Source organism: Myxine glutinosa, chromosome 9 (assembly GCF_964187855.1).
Source record: "Myxine glutinosa chromosome 9, kmMyxGlut1.1, whole genome shotgun sequence".
Taxonomy (NCBI): Eukaryota; Metazoa; Chordata; class Myxini; order Myxiniformes; family Myxinidae; genus Myxine; species Myxine glutinosa.
The window spans coordinates 98176341-98192589 of record NC_136269.1 but is presented as its reverse complement, the minus strand read 5'-3'; the positions used below and the strand labels follow the sequence as shown (position 1 = coordinate 98192589).

The following is a 16249-nucleotide window of genomic DNA, read 5'->3' as shown; positions in this document are numbered from 1 at the left end:
TTTTATTCTCTCTTTGAAACATGACAAATTTTTCTTATTTTCTCTTTAAAACATTACCAAATAGTTACAGTGTGGCTTCTGCTGCTCGCTTCCTCAAACGCAGGTTTGGTTCACGGGCCTATCCGTGCTCAACAACTTGTAAAACTTTCTGGAAGTGCTGCTCAGACCGTGAGATATGGTGTGGGATGAATGCCGGGGTGCCGGTTTGCTCGCCGCAATGATGGCTCCGAGTGGAAGTCGCAGTAGTTGTCTGTGGCATGCATCACTTTCATCGTTGCTGCTGGCTGCCACCTCATTGTCATCTGCCAACAAAATGATGGAACTAGCAGCACTAATTTTCTGCACCTTCCACTTCCATGGTTCTGCCTCGGCATTCTCATGAACCTGGTGACGGTGTATTGTCTGTGACAGGACCTTGTTGTAGGTGCCGAAAGATGCTATGTGATCAGTCTTCATTGACTGCAGGAACAGACGAAACTCCAGGTACAGACCATCGATTCAACGTTGCCCAACCATAACCAGAAAGTCGCATCCAGTCGTTGTTCCAGCTTGGCGAGTGTGGCCAGGGTTGATATACACGTGGTCGGAATCTCCCTCATCTTGCAGTTGGCATCCAGAAGCTGATTGAGCAAGATGCATGCCTGGTTGTCAGAGATGGTGGATATGTTTGCCTTCTTGTAAAAGTCGGTGACCTGGGCCAAAACAAGCTGCGCAGATGCCCATTTGGGATGAGCACCAGGACAGCCAGTACGTTTTGCCACCACACCCTTCTCAATGTGATGCATGAGACAGCGCAGGACTTGACACCAGGTGGGTAGACATATTCCCATCATCTGTGCATTGTGCATCCTCCTTATTTGATGGCACTGCCCAGACCGAACACACCACTGGCCTGTTGCGTTGCCATTGGTGTTCTGGCCTTGAGAGTCCGGACTGTCCGGCATAAAAGTAGGTGTCAGCTGAGGTGTACCAGATGGTGTATGTGTATGTGTATATGTATATGTATACAGACTCTCCTCGAGTTACGATGTAGGCGACTTACGACGACTCGCACTTACGACCATCGCAAAAATCTGTTGCTCCTTGTGCCTCGTGCTGACAACATCCCTTACGCTCCATCGCCTATAAGTGTGTATGTACCGTACTGCCATCATCATGTCTAGCAAGAGGAAGAATGCATCCACTGATGGATCGGAGAAAAAAAAGAGGAAGGCGATCGACCTGAAGTTAAAGATGAAAATAATCGTGCAGTTCGAGAACGGTAAAAGAGTGGCCGCCATCTCACGTGACGTAGGCCTCTAACATTTAACGGTTTCCACCATCTTGAAGGATAAACACCGCATCCGAGAAGCTGTGAAGGGATCGGCGCACATGGGAGCTACCATCACCAAGAAGCGACAAGGGCCCATCCATGAAATGGAGATGTTGATGACGTGGATGGAGGACCAGCTGCAGAAACGTTTGCCGCTAAGTTTCCTCATGATCCAGGCAGAGGCTAGGAGCATCTTTGAGATCCGAAAGGAGCGTGGGGGAGAGGACTACTCCGAAACATTCACCGCCAGCCACGGCTGGTTCCAACGTTTCAAAAGAAGAGTCAATCTTCACAACGTGAGAGTGAGTGGAGAGGCTGTTTTTGGAGAGGATATAGGACCAGCCATCTTGTTCAAAGGACTGACTTGTGTGTTTACATGTGTTTATGTTATATTGTGGCGGACACAAAAGCCCACTGGCGTGGTGACATCATTCCGCGCACCAAGTGGGCGGTGGCCACGCCCGAGGGGTAGGCGTGGCCTCATGATATACACCGGGCGCGCAGCCCGGAGCGCGCCAGTGTTACAGTGAGCTCCTGAAATAAAGACGCTTATAAGTTACCGCTTGTCCGCTTCCTCCTTGCACGCAAGCAGCGCGCGTAACGCCGCGCTTTACTGGTGACCCCCTTGACGTTGGATCTGCCGGAGCGATCCTTCCACACGCGACGCCATTGCCATGGCCAACTTCATCAAACTTCCCGAATTTTGGGAGGCTCAGGCCGAAGTCTGGTTCGTCCAGGCCGAAGCCCAATTTCAGCTTCGGCGCCTCACCGGCGATGACACGCGCTATTGCCACGTCCTCGCCTCCCTCGGGCCCGGCACGGCCGCTCGAGTTGTGTCCGTCCTTCGCCACCCACCGGACGGCCACAAGTACGAGGCACTCAAGCGGCTACTCCTAGCCACGTTCGGCCTCACGGACGACGCACGGGCCGACCGCCTCCTGGATCTCCCCGAGCTCGGTGACACACGCCCGTCGGTCCGAATGGACCATATGCTGTCACTGTTGGGCGACGAAGCCCCCGGTTCTCTATTCCGGGCGCTTTTCCGTCGCCAACTTCCAGCGCAGGTTCGCCTCGCGTTGGCCGGGACCGGGCTAACGGAACCCCGAGCATTGGCAGCCGAGGCGGACAAGTACTTCGCCGCTTCGGACACGCGGGCGAGAGTCGGCGTGGCCGTCACGGCCCTCGTGGCTGATGCTGCTGATGCTGCTGCTGATGCTGCTGATCCACAGCATCAGCTTATACAGCATACGCAGCATGCTGATACGCACCTCGTGACCGCCGCCACGCCCCGCCCACCGCCGCGGCGAAAACCGCCACCGCGGGGAAACCCACCAACTCCACCGGCCTGGCGGAGCCAGCCGCGCTCCTCCAGCTCCACCACCTGGTGCTGGTTCCATGCCAAGTTCGGCCACGAAGCTCGGCAGTGTCATCCGCCATGCTCCTTCAACAGGTAGGGAAACGCCTGGGCCGGCGCTCAATAGTGGCGATGAGCACCGGCCGTTCGAGCAGCCTGCTGTTCATAACGGACACCTTCTCCGGGTGCCGTTACCTGTGCGACACGGGAGCGCAGGCGAGTGTCATTCCCGCCGGCACGTCAGACAAGCACGCCGCGGGTGGGGGCCCCGCGCTGCTTGCCGCGAACGGGACGCCCATCCGTACGTACGGAAAACGCTGCCTCTCTCTGCGGTTCGGAGGGCAGGTTTTCCGATAGACGTTCGTCACCGCCGACGTGCCCATGGCACTGCTTGGCGCGGACTTCCTGTGCGCTAATGGGCTCCTGGTCGACGTCAAGCGCAGACGTCTTGTCCAGGCCGAGACGTTCAGCTCGCTCGCTTGTGCGTTGCCCAGCTCAACGAGCGGCTTGCCAAGCGGCTTGCCGAACGGTTCGGTTCCGGCCACGTTGGTCTGTACGCTTCCGGCAGCGGACGCATTCACCCGCCTCCTCGCCGGCTTCCCGGCCCTCACGCGGCCCACCTTCTCGGCGGGGGCCATCAAGCACGGGGTGGCCCATCACATCCCCACCGTTGGGCCACCGGTCTACGCCGGGGCACGCCGCCGAGCCGACGAAGCTGGCGGTGGCAAAAGCGGGGTTCGCTACACTGGAGCGACTCAGCATCGTTCGGCGCTCAGAGAGCGCTTGGGCGTCGCCGCTGCACATCGTGCCGAAGCCCGGCGGGGGATGGCGACCGTGCGGTGACTATCGCCGTCTCAATGACGCCACGACTCCCGACCGCTACCCCGTCCCCCACATTCAGGACTTTTCCGCCCGTTTGGCGGGCATGTCCTTCTTCTCGAAGGTGGACCTCATACGCGGCTACCATCAGGTCCCCGTCAGGCCGGCGGACGTCCCGAAGACGGCGGTCATCACGCCATTCGGACTCTTCGAGTTCCTGCGCATGCCCTTCGGTCTGAAGAATGCGGCTCAGGCGTTCCAGCGACTGATGGACAGCATCCTGCGTGACTTGGATTTTGTCTACGTCCACCTGGATGATATCCTCGTCGCCAGCGCGTCCCGCGAAGAGCACCTACGCCACCTCCGCACGCTCTTCGAACGCCTGTGCCAGCATGGCCTGATTGTGAACCCCGCAAAGTGCCGGTTCGGCGCCGCCATAATCGATTTTCTGGGGCACCGTGTCACCAGGCACGGAGCCGTCCCCCTGCCGGCCAAGGTGGAGGCGGTCAAGGGGTTCCAGTTAGCAAGGGGGGGGGGGGATTAATCCCCTTGTCCTGTTAAGCTGGCCGTCCACCGGTCCTGGAAGTATGACGTCACTTCCGGTCGGTGGTGAGTAGGGTTGTAAGTCCAATCCGTCTTACTACCGAATTACCACCACCGGCCGTAAGCGAGGAGATACTCCCACCCGGGCCGCAGCGTGATTGGATGCGCCGAGCGTAGCGAGCTGCGACTCGGGCCGTTAACAAGAGACTAAACCCGATTATAGCGGTTGGCCGAATCGTGCCACAGGTACTCAATCGGGAAAGGACTAAAGCGATCGGGGGAAGAAGAAACCAAAGTAAAGGAAGAACAGACATTTATTAATTATGTACACGAAACCCGAAGAGGAAATGAAAGAAGGGCATTTACAAGGAGAGGAAGAAGCAGATACACAGGGCAGCCTTAAAACAGTCTTATATTACCATACGCCCAAACAGAACACAGACTTACACGGATAGGGAATGGCAGGAAGGAATGGCTGGAAGGGGGAGAAGGTCCAAGCAGATGTCAGGGCAGGAAGGTCCGGGCAGATGGCACAGCATGGAGGTCCGCTCCAGGTCGCGCTCCGGTCCACGCTCCGGGCTTGAGGCGAAACCCGGCGGCAGCTGCACGTATCGGTTTCACGCGGTCGGACAATGCGAATATATTGCGGTATTGTCGTCGTCAACGGACCCACTCTCCTGCCTTACGATTCGTTGTGTTCTCATCTGGTACCTCGTGTCTCGGACCTTCGCACTCATCTCTCGAAGCAGTCCCTCACAGCCGCTTTTATTGGGCGTTCTTGTATCCAGCCGCCGGCTCCTAGGACACGCCTACCGGTCGGCTCACCTCGGCCCTGGTTGGCCGGCGAGGGCTCGCTGGCTCCACTTCTTAATGAGACATTGACAGGCCACGCCTCGTTCCTGGCGCTCGAACCCACTCCTCCCTTTTTTTTTCCTCCAGATTCCAGCGTGCGTAATGGTGGCTTGGGGCCAGCAATCAAACCAAAACAAAGGGTAGCGAATGCTGCCATACCGCTACTGCACTTTGAAGAGAGACGATTGAGGATAATTGAAGGGGCCTATCTTATTTGATTAATACAACGCAGATTCAACTATTGGAAACAGATCCTTAACTGAAACGCATACTAATGAAATAACTAAAGAAGAATCTATTGTTTGCTACATGTTGTACATGGCCTAACTAGGGTGCAACTTTCACAAAGGGGGATATTTACAAGAATTATTATTTTACAAAGTGAAGGTTCTAAAAACCGTCACAATATATATATATATTGTTGCGGTTCTGAGAGTGTACATATTTGATTAATAAAGGTTAAAGGTTTTGCCCCCATCGTTAATCCACATGCAACACGTAGGTCACCTTAGAACGTTAGTTATTTCTTAGTACATGTGAGATAAGGCCATTTCCAATAGTGACATCTGCGTTGTGTAAAACAAATAAGAATAGGCTCCTTCCATTGTGCCTCCACCCTCCAAATTCCACCTCGTTGGGCAAAATCCATCCCGCGCTCCATTTGACAGCTCGCAGTTTGTTACGCTTGGGATGCTCGCAGTTTGTTACGCTTTGGCTACCAGCAGCGTTTGCTGCTCTTGGTTTGCTGGAACTAGCACAGTGACACGAGGTAGGCCCAAAAAGGGGGGTAGAGCGGCAGCGAGGCTGAGATCGGGATCGGCAGCAGGGGGACGGTGAGGGCCACCAGCCAATCAGGGCTGAGGCGACATCGCCTGACAGGGTGTGGCTGGAGGTTCCAGAGGGTTCGCTGGGCAGCGCTATATAACGGCGCACGCAAAGCCCTTCCAGCAGACTTATCAGGACTTGCCAGAGAACAGAACTCGTGTGAAGAGGACTTACCAGAGGACTGTGCGAAAAGGACTTACCAGAGGACTCGCGTGATAAGGACTTATGCGCTTTACCAAAGAAGGACTTACCAAAGGATTTATGCGGTTGATCAGGACTTACCAGAGGACTCGCGTGATAAGGGCTGATGCGCACGAGAGGACTGAAGGAATCGCGCTTGGCTTTGAAAGAGGACTTATGCGGTTTATGAGCACTTGAGGATATATGCGCTTTACAAAGGACTTGCACGATTGCGCTTTGATCAGGAGGACTGTCACGTTGGCATTGATTGCAAGAACTCGTTGGGGATTCGGCTTTGGGCTTGCTGGAAGCGCATAGAAAGCGCTAGTATTTCTATTACATACGCGGCCGTGAGCCGCGAAGTAACCACTAGTGCAGCCTACCGATCCCGCTCCTCCCCCCCCCCGCCCCCCCCATATAATTGTCCTGTCCGATCTGCGCCAACGACACGCGGCGAGCTTGCCTGCCATCTACCATCTTCGTCATGGTACGAGTCGGGGACCGGAGCGAGCTGTGGACATCATCCCTGGACCTTCAACCCCGACCATCTACATCCCCGTGTGAGTGTGTGTGTGTGCGGGCCCGTTTGTCTGGGAATAATAACAGCACTGTTATTAAGGCTGCCCTGTGCATTCTGTACTTCTCCTTCTTCCTGTGTAAATAATTAATAAACCAACTGTTCTTCCTTTTCCTCTTGATTCGACCGTTTTAGTGATTTCTCCATTGGGTAAACGTGGCGTGATTAGGAACCGCTACAATCGGGTTAGTTCCTGTTAACGGCCCGAATCGCGGCTCGCTATCGCTCGGCATGTCCACTAAAACCATGGTTCGGGCGGGGTTATTTATTTGCTTCCCGGGAGGCGCTGGTAATTAGGTAATAGGACTAATTTGACCGACCACCCTATTCAGCACTGACCGGAAGGAACGTGATAGCCCCGGATCGCGTCGGCTAGATAAAAGACAAGGGGATTCATCCCCCCTTGGTAAGGGGAAGGCCGACGTTTGAGATCCGCAACAATATTATACACACACACACACACACACACACACACACACACACACACACACACACACACACACACACACACACACACACACACACACACACACACACACACACACACACACACACACACACAGAGAGATTGAATCCCCTAACGACTTCGGAAGCAAGGCATAGATTGAGTCCCACCCCAGCAATTGCCACACAACCTGTTAGCAACAAGTGTAGCCTACCACGCTGACACATTGTCTCTGCCCTGCTCATCAACAATTAGGAGGTTTGCAGTCAGGAACATTAAATTTAACTGAGGAAGCACACCAACCCTATGACATGACGCTGACATCATGTGCATAAATTATACCAACACATCACCTCCAAACTAGGAGGCATCCATGTGGTACTCAAGTCTTTGCAGACTGAGATTAAAGCTCTATAGTCACAAATAGACAAAGGCAGAGATGTCGATCTTGATTTCGCCCTCCAATATGGCGAAATGTCTATTTGTGACCATAGAGCTTTAATCTCAGTCTGCAAAGACTTGAGTACCACATGGATGCCTCCTTGTTATAAAATCGCAAGATATGGTAAATTTTGTCGGATATCACTCCAGATTTGGAGATTATTTAGTTTACAGCATGCAATCCTTAAATCCGAATCCAGATTTTGATGATAGCCGGCGAAGCCGGTGTTGTGAATGAACGCGTACGTATTATGTTGAAAAACCAGATTATGCTGGATCCTTTGAGAATTCCAAGCTTTGATGCACCAAATCACTCAATGGAGGCCGCCATCTTGCGGATGCGGAAGTATGCATAAAAAAATTGCGAAAAAGTTCAATAGGAGTTTGTTTCACCCGTCTTTGTTTGATTCACAATCTTATGCACCTCTAATTTGTAATTAAAATACTTTAAGACCAACTTCGTTCCCCGGGCTCACACAGGCCCTGGTTATCTTCAACGAAAATCGTCACCAATTACCGGAACCAATGAGATTCGAGCATTTGAAAAAATATTTCAAAAAAGCTTTTTACCACATTTCGGATGCTGAAAACGGCGTCAAATATTCTAAAATTGACGAAGAATTATTTTTTAGAAATCTCACGGCCATAGGGGATAGTTTTTCATGGCCGGAAATATCCGAAGTTGCGACGGAATTCACCGAATTAATCAAGAAGGAAATTTTATAAATTTTAATCTCATCCAGAATGCAAATGGTGTCATTTTGAACTAGGTACGGTACCGACTACACCTACCTACAACCAACTATCTACCCTACTGATGCCATAGGGATAGGTAAAATAGTGGCAAAGGGCTTTGGCTTCGCCGGCTCATTGCGGCTTTGCAGTCAGGTACTAGTATGCTTCAATTATGTAACCATAATCGATCGTGTTTCCAAGGCAAGGCACTTTTGAGTCAGCCAAAACAAAATGGCGGCTTAAGAAACCAGCAAGGTACAGTGGGATGACCAAGATGGCAGGCCGCCATATTGGTAAGCCACCATATCGTTTTTTTTTTTCTTATGAGCACCTCGTTAATCATCTTCAAAAAGGATGTTATAACACACCCAAATACCCATTATTCATCCTTGCAATCTGTTGGAGGTCCAGGTGTATGCATGCAAAGATTGGGGCCGCTAGGTTTCATTGTTTTGGAGTTATGGAGGAGATAGACGGACGGACGGACACTGCCTTTTATTATTATAGATATATGTATATATGTGTATAGTACCTCCGCGTTTAACAAGCTTTATCAAATCCATTTCAATGTTTACTCCAGCTTATCTTACCACCACCATTCCTGACTCGACTAGGTTTATAGTGCTTGTTAACACTGCTAAAATGGCAACAGATAGTGATTTGACTTAAACTTTGCCTGCAAACACCTTCATCGTTCACGATGTTGAAACTGCAGGCTAAAATAAATAAATAAATAAAAGTTCCCATTCACCACTCTCTCAATTCCTTCCCTCCTCACCTGATTATCTGAGTCCAGGAACTCCATGGCTTCGAAGTCTGCACCCCCAACGCCCACAATAATTATGGACATGGGGAGACGGGAGGCATTCACCACGGCACGGCGTGTGTGATCCATGTCACTGATCACACCGTCAGTAATGATCAGCAGCACAAAATAATCCTGCACCCAAGGATAAAAAAAAACCTTTTTGAAAATTGTTTATTTTACTCCTGTTTTCTTTAGTGTGCCCTATCAATTTTCCTTCCATTGATTACATAATATGCTGATGTCCCTCCTTCAATTTCGTGCTGTTATGGCTTTCAGACCTTGAGATTTTGACTCTAATATTGTTCCACAACTGACATTTTAAAAGCTTAAGAGAAAGTCCAATGGCTGTGTCATAAATCATGAAAAAGCAGGAAAGCTGAATTAAAAGCTGTCAGACAACAACTAATGTCTTATTTTAACCAACGCCACCCAAACAACAAACTGACTGACTGACCGAGGCCTGGTTCTTCTGAATGGCCGCAGCAGCAAAACTCGCCACGTGGTTGATGATCGGAGCAAAATTGGTTGGCCCATAAAGTCGCACGCTCTGTATGCAGTACTGGTAGGCTTGCACTATTCCCTCGATTCCTGTGAAGGGAGGAGGGTTCAATACAGTGGAATGTGGGTGTCAAGATACGGCTACATCCACAGCAGTTACAGGGAGAGCCAACAAGTTACATTTATTTATCAACCGTGAGCAAATTCACACAAGTATACCGAGTTAGATTCCTTACGGTTTTTCTCCAAGGCTAGATTCTGTATGATGATGAAGACGATGATGGTGAGGCTTTAACGGCCACAGTCATTGCCTCCATGTGGGGTTGGCAATGGAAACTTTTTGGCCCAAATATTTCAGGAACTGGTTGGCCAATCCTGACGTTCAACTAAGTTGGTTGGAACAGGAATTTGGAACTTGTTCAATGTGTCGGTGAATAGCTCACCTACTCTTCACGAAGGACACCATGGGATCTTTAACATCCACCAACTAATGCGAGCAGAAGAGACACCCAGTTTACCGTCCATCCGAGGGACACATTGATAAATCACCTTGCATGTAAAACACCAGATTGACAGTTTATATCTGGGTTGAGATTCGATCCCAGGGTAGACAGCATAGAGGTAAGTGTGTGTATCTCTGGGCTATACCTGCATGGGATGATTTGAAAAAATAAAGAATGATCCTCTCTAGTAATTCCGATTTGTTTAAATTTCAGTTAAATTTCCCTTTAAGATGGTAATGGGGCCGACATAGTTGGTGAGAAGTGTTTGCCGATTGACTATGAAATAATATTGCTGGGAAGATAAAGAGTTCAGAGAGGATGAGTGGGGAGGGTTAACAACCTACAATACATTGCCTATCAAATAACAATTTAACAAACTATAACTAATCTCGATCATAACAAGATCAATATTTGTCGTGTGTGAATTTAGTGTTAACAATAAGAATGGAAATTTAAAATGAAAGAAAGGCATTCCTTACCATTGCAGAAAGGGTTTTGAGGGTTGAAATTTAATGCAAAGTCGTGGTGAACCTGTGTGTGTGGAAGGGGGGGAAGGGGAAAAGGGGAAGAGTGGGAGGAGAAGAGAGACAATATGTCTGTGGTTAAAATCCATGTTAAGGGGGTGGATGTGACAGCGATTGCTGATATGATCTGCCATATTACAAGACTTCTGAGCATTGAGCTGGACTTCATCTAAAAGTATTAACCACAAATCATACTTGATGATTGGTAATGTTATGAATTTTGGGGTAGAGTGATATAGGGATCAGGTAAATCTGTGTAGGTATCATGCTCCGATTATCGTGATGGGGAACCCCACATGTAATAAGTTTGCTTAGGCGGTTTGTTCATGTCAGTGTATCTTTGTGGTCATACGAGGATGGCCTTGTGTTAAATAGAGTAGGGATTATGCTAATTCCCCTGTGCGTGGGACCTGGTGATTTATCCATTGTCCCGTATGGCACTACACCATAGACACTAGACAGGCCCATTAGCACACACACTGATTAAATCCCTCCCACCCCCCCCCCCCCCCTCCCCACAATACAACTCAAGAGTAGTGCAGGCAGGAAGCACCCATGCATTACGCCGGCATGGCGATGGAACATCGAGCAGGCAGGCAATGGACACGCCCAGAGGGGCAACGATTGGACAAGACACCACCAATAGGGGGACGAGGTCCGCCGATTGGTAGAGGGAGGGGCAAGAAGCTTCCCTTAGATTGGTGGAAGGAAGGCCAGAGTAAGGAAGGACTGGTGATTGGCTGGAGCAAAGCAAGAAGCAGCTCGCTGAGTGGAGAAGTAAGAGCAAGGGAAGCGACGTACTGATTGGACACCGATCGATGGCATGAGAGAGAAGTGACGCAGCCATTGGTGGAGAATTGAGCCTGTGATGTTGGCCAGCAGGGATTGGCAGAGAGAGAGAGATGACGTCACGAGGGGTTGATAAAAAGTGGAGAGAGACCGACATTTTCCCCTCTCGTTTTGGATCCCTTCGTGCCTGGACCTCTTCCCTCTGCTGCCTCGTGATTCCTCTCCCTCGACCTCTTGCTCCTGGTGCCTGCGAGTGCTGTGGTGTGAGATGGACTGTACAGCGAGGCCTGTTTTCGCGCCAAGGTCGGGCGGTTTTCCTGCCAACAGGAGCCACGTCGGGACGATGCGCTTGGGGCCTGACAATCCCTGACACACCTCCACTGGTTGAGATAAGTCCCCACGATAAAACACACAACATTTCTTTTCATTTAAATATTCCATTGTGTGTTTGTTTGATACGTCTGGTGTGGGAGTGCTCCGAATAGGAACCATAGTTATTTACCCGGCGCGTTTCATTGTTCTCGGATTCCGTTAATAAACCTGTTTATTTTTGTACATAAAATCCAGTTCGATTGAGTTACTTTTCGAAGGGTGAAGACATCATCAAGGCCCTCCAGGTAAGTCGGTATTCTTCTTCCTCCTCGCGTACTATCCGCCATCAATTGGAGTTGAACGCCTTCATTAACGCTCGTTTCCATCCGTGGCTTACTCTCGGTCTTAACTGAGAGCAGTCACAGGACAGTATTTCACTATTATACAAATAAGCAGCAGCATAGCCACACCCTCACCAAATATGTTACCTATAGATACGTGCTGCATAGCAAAGGAGAAGAGGAAAAGTATGCATAAGCTATGATCAAACTGCACTCAAATATGGGTCCTTCAGTGTTCATCCAATTGTGAAAACTTTCTCAAAGCAAAAACCAATAATTTATGGTTCGTAATTAAACTTTTATTTGGATCGAGTTGTACCATAATTTTTTTTTTCTCGAAATTATACAAGATTTTTGCATCCAACGATAAAAGGAGAAGCATCCGTGTTTGTGTGTGTGAGTATGTGTGTGTGTGTGTGTGTTGTATTATATCCTCTCCACTGCCGCAACTCACTTGTACAAACAGGAAATAGTACCAATCCAACACCTCTCATCCATGGATATTTCTCGTATTTCCTAGATTTCCATGAGTTTAATTTGCGTTTAGGAACAGAACAATTATGGTTAGCCATTTTGAAATACTAGGGCATGCCCGTACTATATATATATCTAAAATTATATCCCCCCCCTCTATTTACATGAAATGGTTTGGTCCAAAGCGAACGGCTTGCGAGTGGTGACAATCGCCCCCCTCTATTTACATGAAATGGTTTGGTCCAAAGCGAACGGCTTCCGGAGTTTGGTAAAGAAATCGCCATCGCGTGCACAAACGCGCAGGAAAGCGAATGAATCGCAAATTCGTTTTTATTAGTTTTAAAACTTTATTAAAACATAGTTTAACGGCAACATAGTTTTCCAACGTGAAATAAATGAATACGCTGTCAAATGTGCCATCCGAGGCAGAGTGTGTCCGCCACGTTCGGCACACGCGATCGTTCGCTGCTCTCTGATTGGTTGAATCGTTTTTTGGACATAGCTCGGTAAGTAATTGTCCGATTAATATGAAACCTTGAAAAGGCACATCCTCGGGTCCCCAGCAATATACCTGGCAAGTTAAAAGTATATCGGACCCGTGGTTGTCGAGAAACAGCGGTCACAGACAAACGTACAAACGTACAGACAGAGATTACTGGAATTATAGATAGATACACTCTTTCATCTAAATGCTGAAAACGATCTTTAAAAGACGATTTGAATTGCATGTTTCTCGCCAGCAACGGCAGGATAAAAGTATCCGGCAAGACGAACAGTCACTGAAAAAGCACAAACAGAGCATGCGCAAAAATGCCTCATTATTATTCATACGTCATTTCAAAAGTCCCGTATTGGTGAAGAATATTCAGACACTTATATTTTTAGAGTAATTCCTCATCATTGAGAGATGCGGCCAAAAATGATATGGAGCAGGACATCTCAAAAAGTTGTGGATGGATCAATACGAAACTTGGTGGACGAGTTGGTTAGGTGACAAGAACAAGCTGATTCTATTCTGGTTAAGGTCCAGATGATGATCCAGCCTATCGGTGGGATACAAACCGTAACTCTTCAGTCTGGCGGAGGTATACACTTTACCGAATGTCGTTTTAGTCTCAAGAATTCACACTACTTGATGAATTGCATCCTTCTCTTCATCATCAACTTCCCTTTCATCAAGGCAGGTTTATTTGCTTAAATACCCTGTTTAGCTACACGTACACGAAAAACCTTCTCCGACCACTCTCCAACAACTTGAACAAAATAAAGCAGAAGCAACAGCAGCATCAAAAGAAGATGAGACATTTTAAAAGTCCGTGAATCCTCTACTCCATTCACATTCCCTCATTAACTTATTTAATTCTTTTTTTTTTTAACCTAATAAACCTATTCTTACCATTAAGATAACCCAAGGTAACATCCACATCCCAATGAAAAAATACCTGCCATTGCGGAGGCAGTTGGGCTCCAAATCCAAGTGCTGGGAAACGTTTGTCTCTGGGGATATATACAAATGAAGTCCATTGATTATGAGCAAAGGATTTAGTCAAAATTGATGGTAGATTAAATTAAAAACAGCAACACCATAATAATGCAGTTGCATAATAAAAACGTATCCGCTTCATAAATCACAGTGTGAGTTTGGCTCCAATCAAATGTGAGCCACTGACTCACGAGTCGTAGTCTTGAATGATTTCACCGACAGACCAAATGGCGTTGAGGTAGCTGTTGGTGCCTGTTTGGTTGATGTGGTGGAGTGAGTTTGATCTCGTGGATCACCATTGGAGGCTGTGAAATCTATCCCCACCTGAAAATGTTTCGACAAACGTACATGCATGTTAGCAAATATAAAGAAGCAAAATATTGACATTTCCTTCACAATACAACAACCCCACGCCCACCTCTCCGTCTGCTGTCTTCTTCTTCTTCTATAAAAGGATGCTTTCGACTTGCTCACCAAATCGATTCATTCCAAAAAAAAATTCCATCTCTTACAGTTAGTGCCAATTTCATACATTCCCTAAACTCTCCAGAACTCCACCCATCCTTCAGCGTCCTCAAACGTATTTTTGACTCGAAAGTCTCAAGAAACTCATTTTGCAATAAATGTTCGTTTCCCATTAATCGTACATTTTTCAAAATCCAATCTCACCCCTCCCCTCCAAATCTTCCCCATCACCCCTTCCCTCCAAAACTTCCCCATCACCCCTTCCCTCAAAAACTTCCCCATCACCCCTCCCCTTCAAAACTTCCCCATCACCCCTCCCCTCCAAATCCACCCCCTTGCCCCTCCCCTCCAAATCTTCCCCATCACCCATCCCTTTCAAATCTTCCCCCTTGCCCCTCCCCTCCAAATCTTCCTCATCACCCCTTCCCTCCAAAACTTCCCCATCACCCCTCCCCTCCAAAACTTCCCCATCACCCCTCCCCTCTAAATCTACCCCCTTGCCCCTCCCCTCCAAATCATCCCCATCACCCATCTCTTTCAAATCTTCCCCCTTGCCCCTCCCCTCCAAATCTTCCCCATCACCCATCCCTTTCAGATCTCCCCCCTTGCCCCTTCCCTCCTAAACTCCCCCCCACACCCCTCCCCTCCGAGACTCTCCCTCACTCCTCCCCTCCTAGACTCCCCTCTCACCCCTCCTCCTCAAAGCATCCTCCCCGCTTCTTCCCCCTTCCAACTTTCACCTTCATCTCCCTCAACCTTCTGCCTCACTCTTCCCCCTCCTCAAATAACACCTCACTGCGCCTCACCCAATCACCATCAAACCTTTTGTCCGCCCCATTCTTCCCTTTCTCCAAGCTATTCTGAAATCTCTGACACACCTTCAACAGCTCTCCCTATATCTTCCTCCTCTTCCACATCTTACCCTACCGCTCCCCCCCCCCCCCCTGTTCTGTATCCGATGCTCCCCCTTCCTCTTCTTTAACAGTATGGACCTCAGACATCCGGGGCCTTCGCTCAAACTTGACTGATCTCTCCATACAGGTTGCTTCTGACAAACCAGTCGTGATCTGCTTAACATAAACTTTCCTCCTTCATGATGTCTCTGATTCCTTGGTATCTCTCCCAGGTTACTCCCTCCTCCGGTATGATAGACCTGAGCCTCGTCCTGTAGGGGGGGGGGGGGGGGGTTGCTATCTTTATTAAAAAAACTCTTCCTCACTCGCCCTGCACTGACCACTCTCCACCTCACCCCCAGGAATACCTTTGGCTTACGGCCTCCCCTTCGCTCCCACCTTTTGTTCATATGTGTGTTGTACCGTCCACCAAACAGTGATGACTCCATCTACATCTCGCTGTCTGATAATATGGACCAACTTCTATCTACCCATCCCAACTCTCTCTTCCTCATATGTGGTGATTTCAATTATCACCATGCCAGTTGGCTGGGTGTGGGTACCTCTCTCACCAGCCATGGCTCTTCAGCAAAGGACTTCTGTGACTCACTGGGACTGACACAATCTGTCAATTTCCCGACCTGGATCTCAGTCAACGGAGCATCTTCTCTTCTGGACTTGGTTATGACTAACTTCCCTGAAAATGTCTGCTGCTCTTCTTCTGCTCCAATCGGCTCATCTGATCATGTGCTTGTTAAAGTGGACATCTCTGACCATTCTCAAAGAGCCTCCTCAGCGTCGACGAGTCTGGCATTTCACTCAGGCCAACTGGCATGGTCTTCAAGCAGCCATCAATAATCTGGACTGGTCTCCCATCTCTACCGCCTCTGACATCAACTCATCCTGGGAATTCTTCCAAAGTAAATTGCTCTCTCTCATGCACAGATTTATCCCATCTCGTCTTCAGTTGTCATACCCTTCCTCCCGTCCATGGTACACGGAATCCTGTGCTGAGGCTATTGCCCAGAAACAATTGCTTTCGTCTCCTGGAAAGCAAATCCAATGGAAGGAAATCT

The 16249-nt window shown here is 49.0% G+C and overlaps 2 protein-coding genes across 2 annotated transcripts in view; one reads left to right on the top strand and one right to left on the bottom strand.

Annotated features, from left to right (window-relative positions):
• The window catches only part of HERPUD2 (HERPUD family member 2), a 343531-nt gene that overhangs the window by 96852 nt on the left and 230430 nt on the right, over positions 1-16249 (top strand). The window lies entirely within an intron of this gene.
• The window catches only part of LOC137435197 (copine-2), a 76840-nt gene that overhangs the window by 1804 nt on the left and 58787 nt on the right, over positions 1-16249 (bottom strand). The window contains 6 exon segments of the mRNA XM_078784556.1: positions 8862-9023; positions 9346-9479; positions 10372-10423; positions 13775-13829; positions 14007-14097; positions 14100-14139. Coding sequence (XP_078640682.1) covers positions 8862-9023; positions 9346-9479; positions 10372-10423; positions 13775-13829; positions 14007-14097; positions 14100-14139 — 534 coding nt within the window.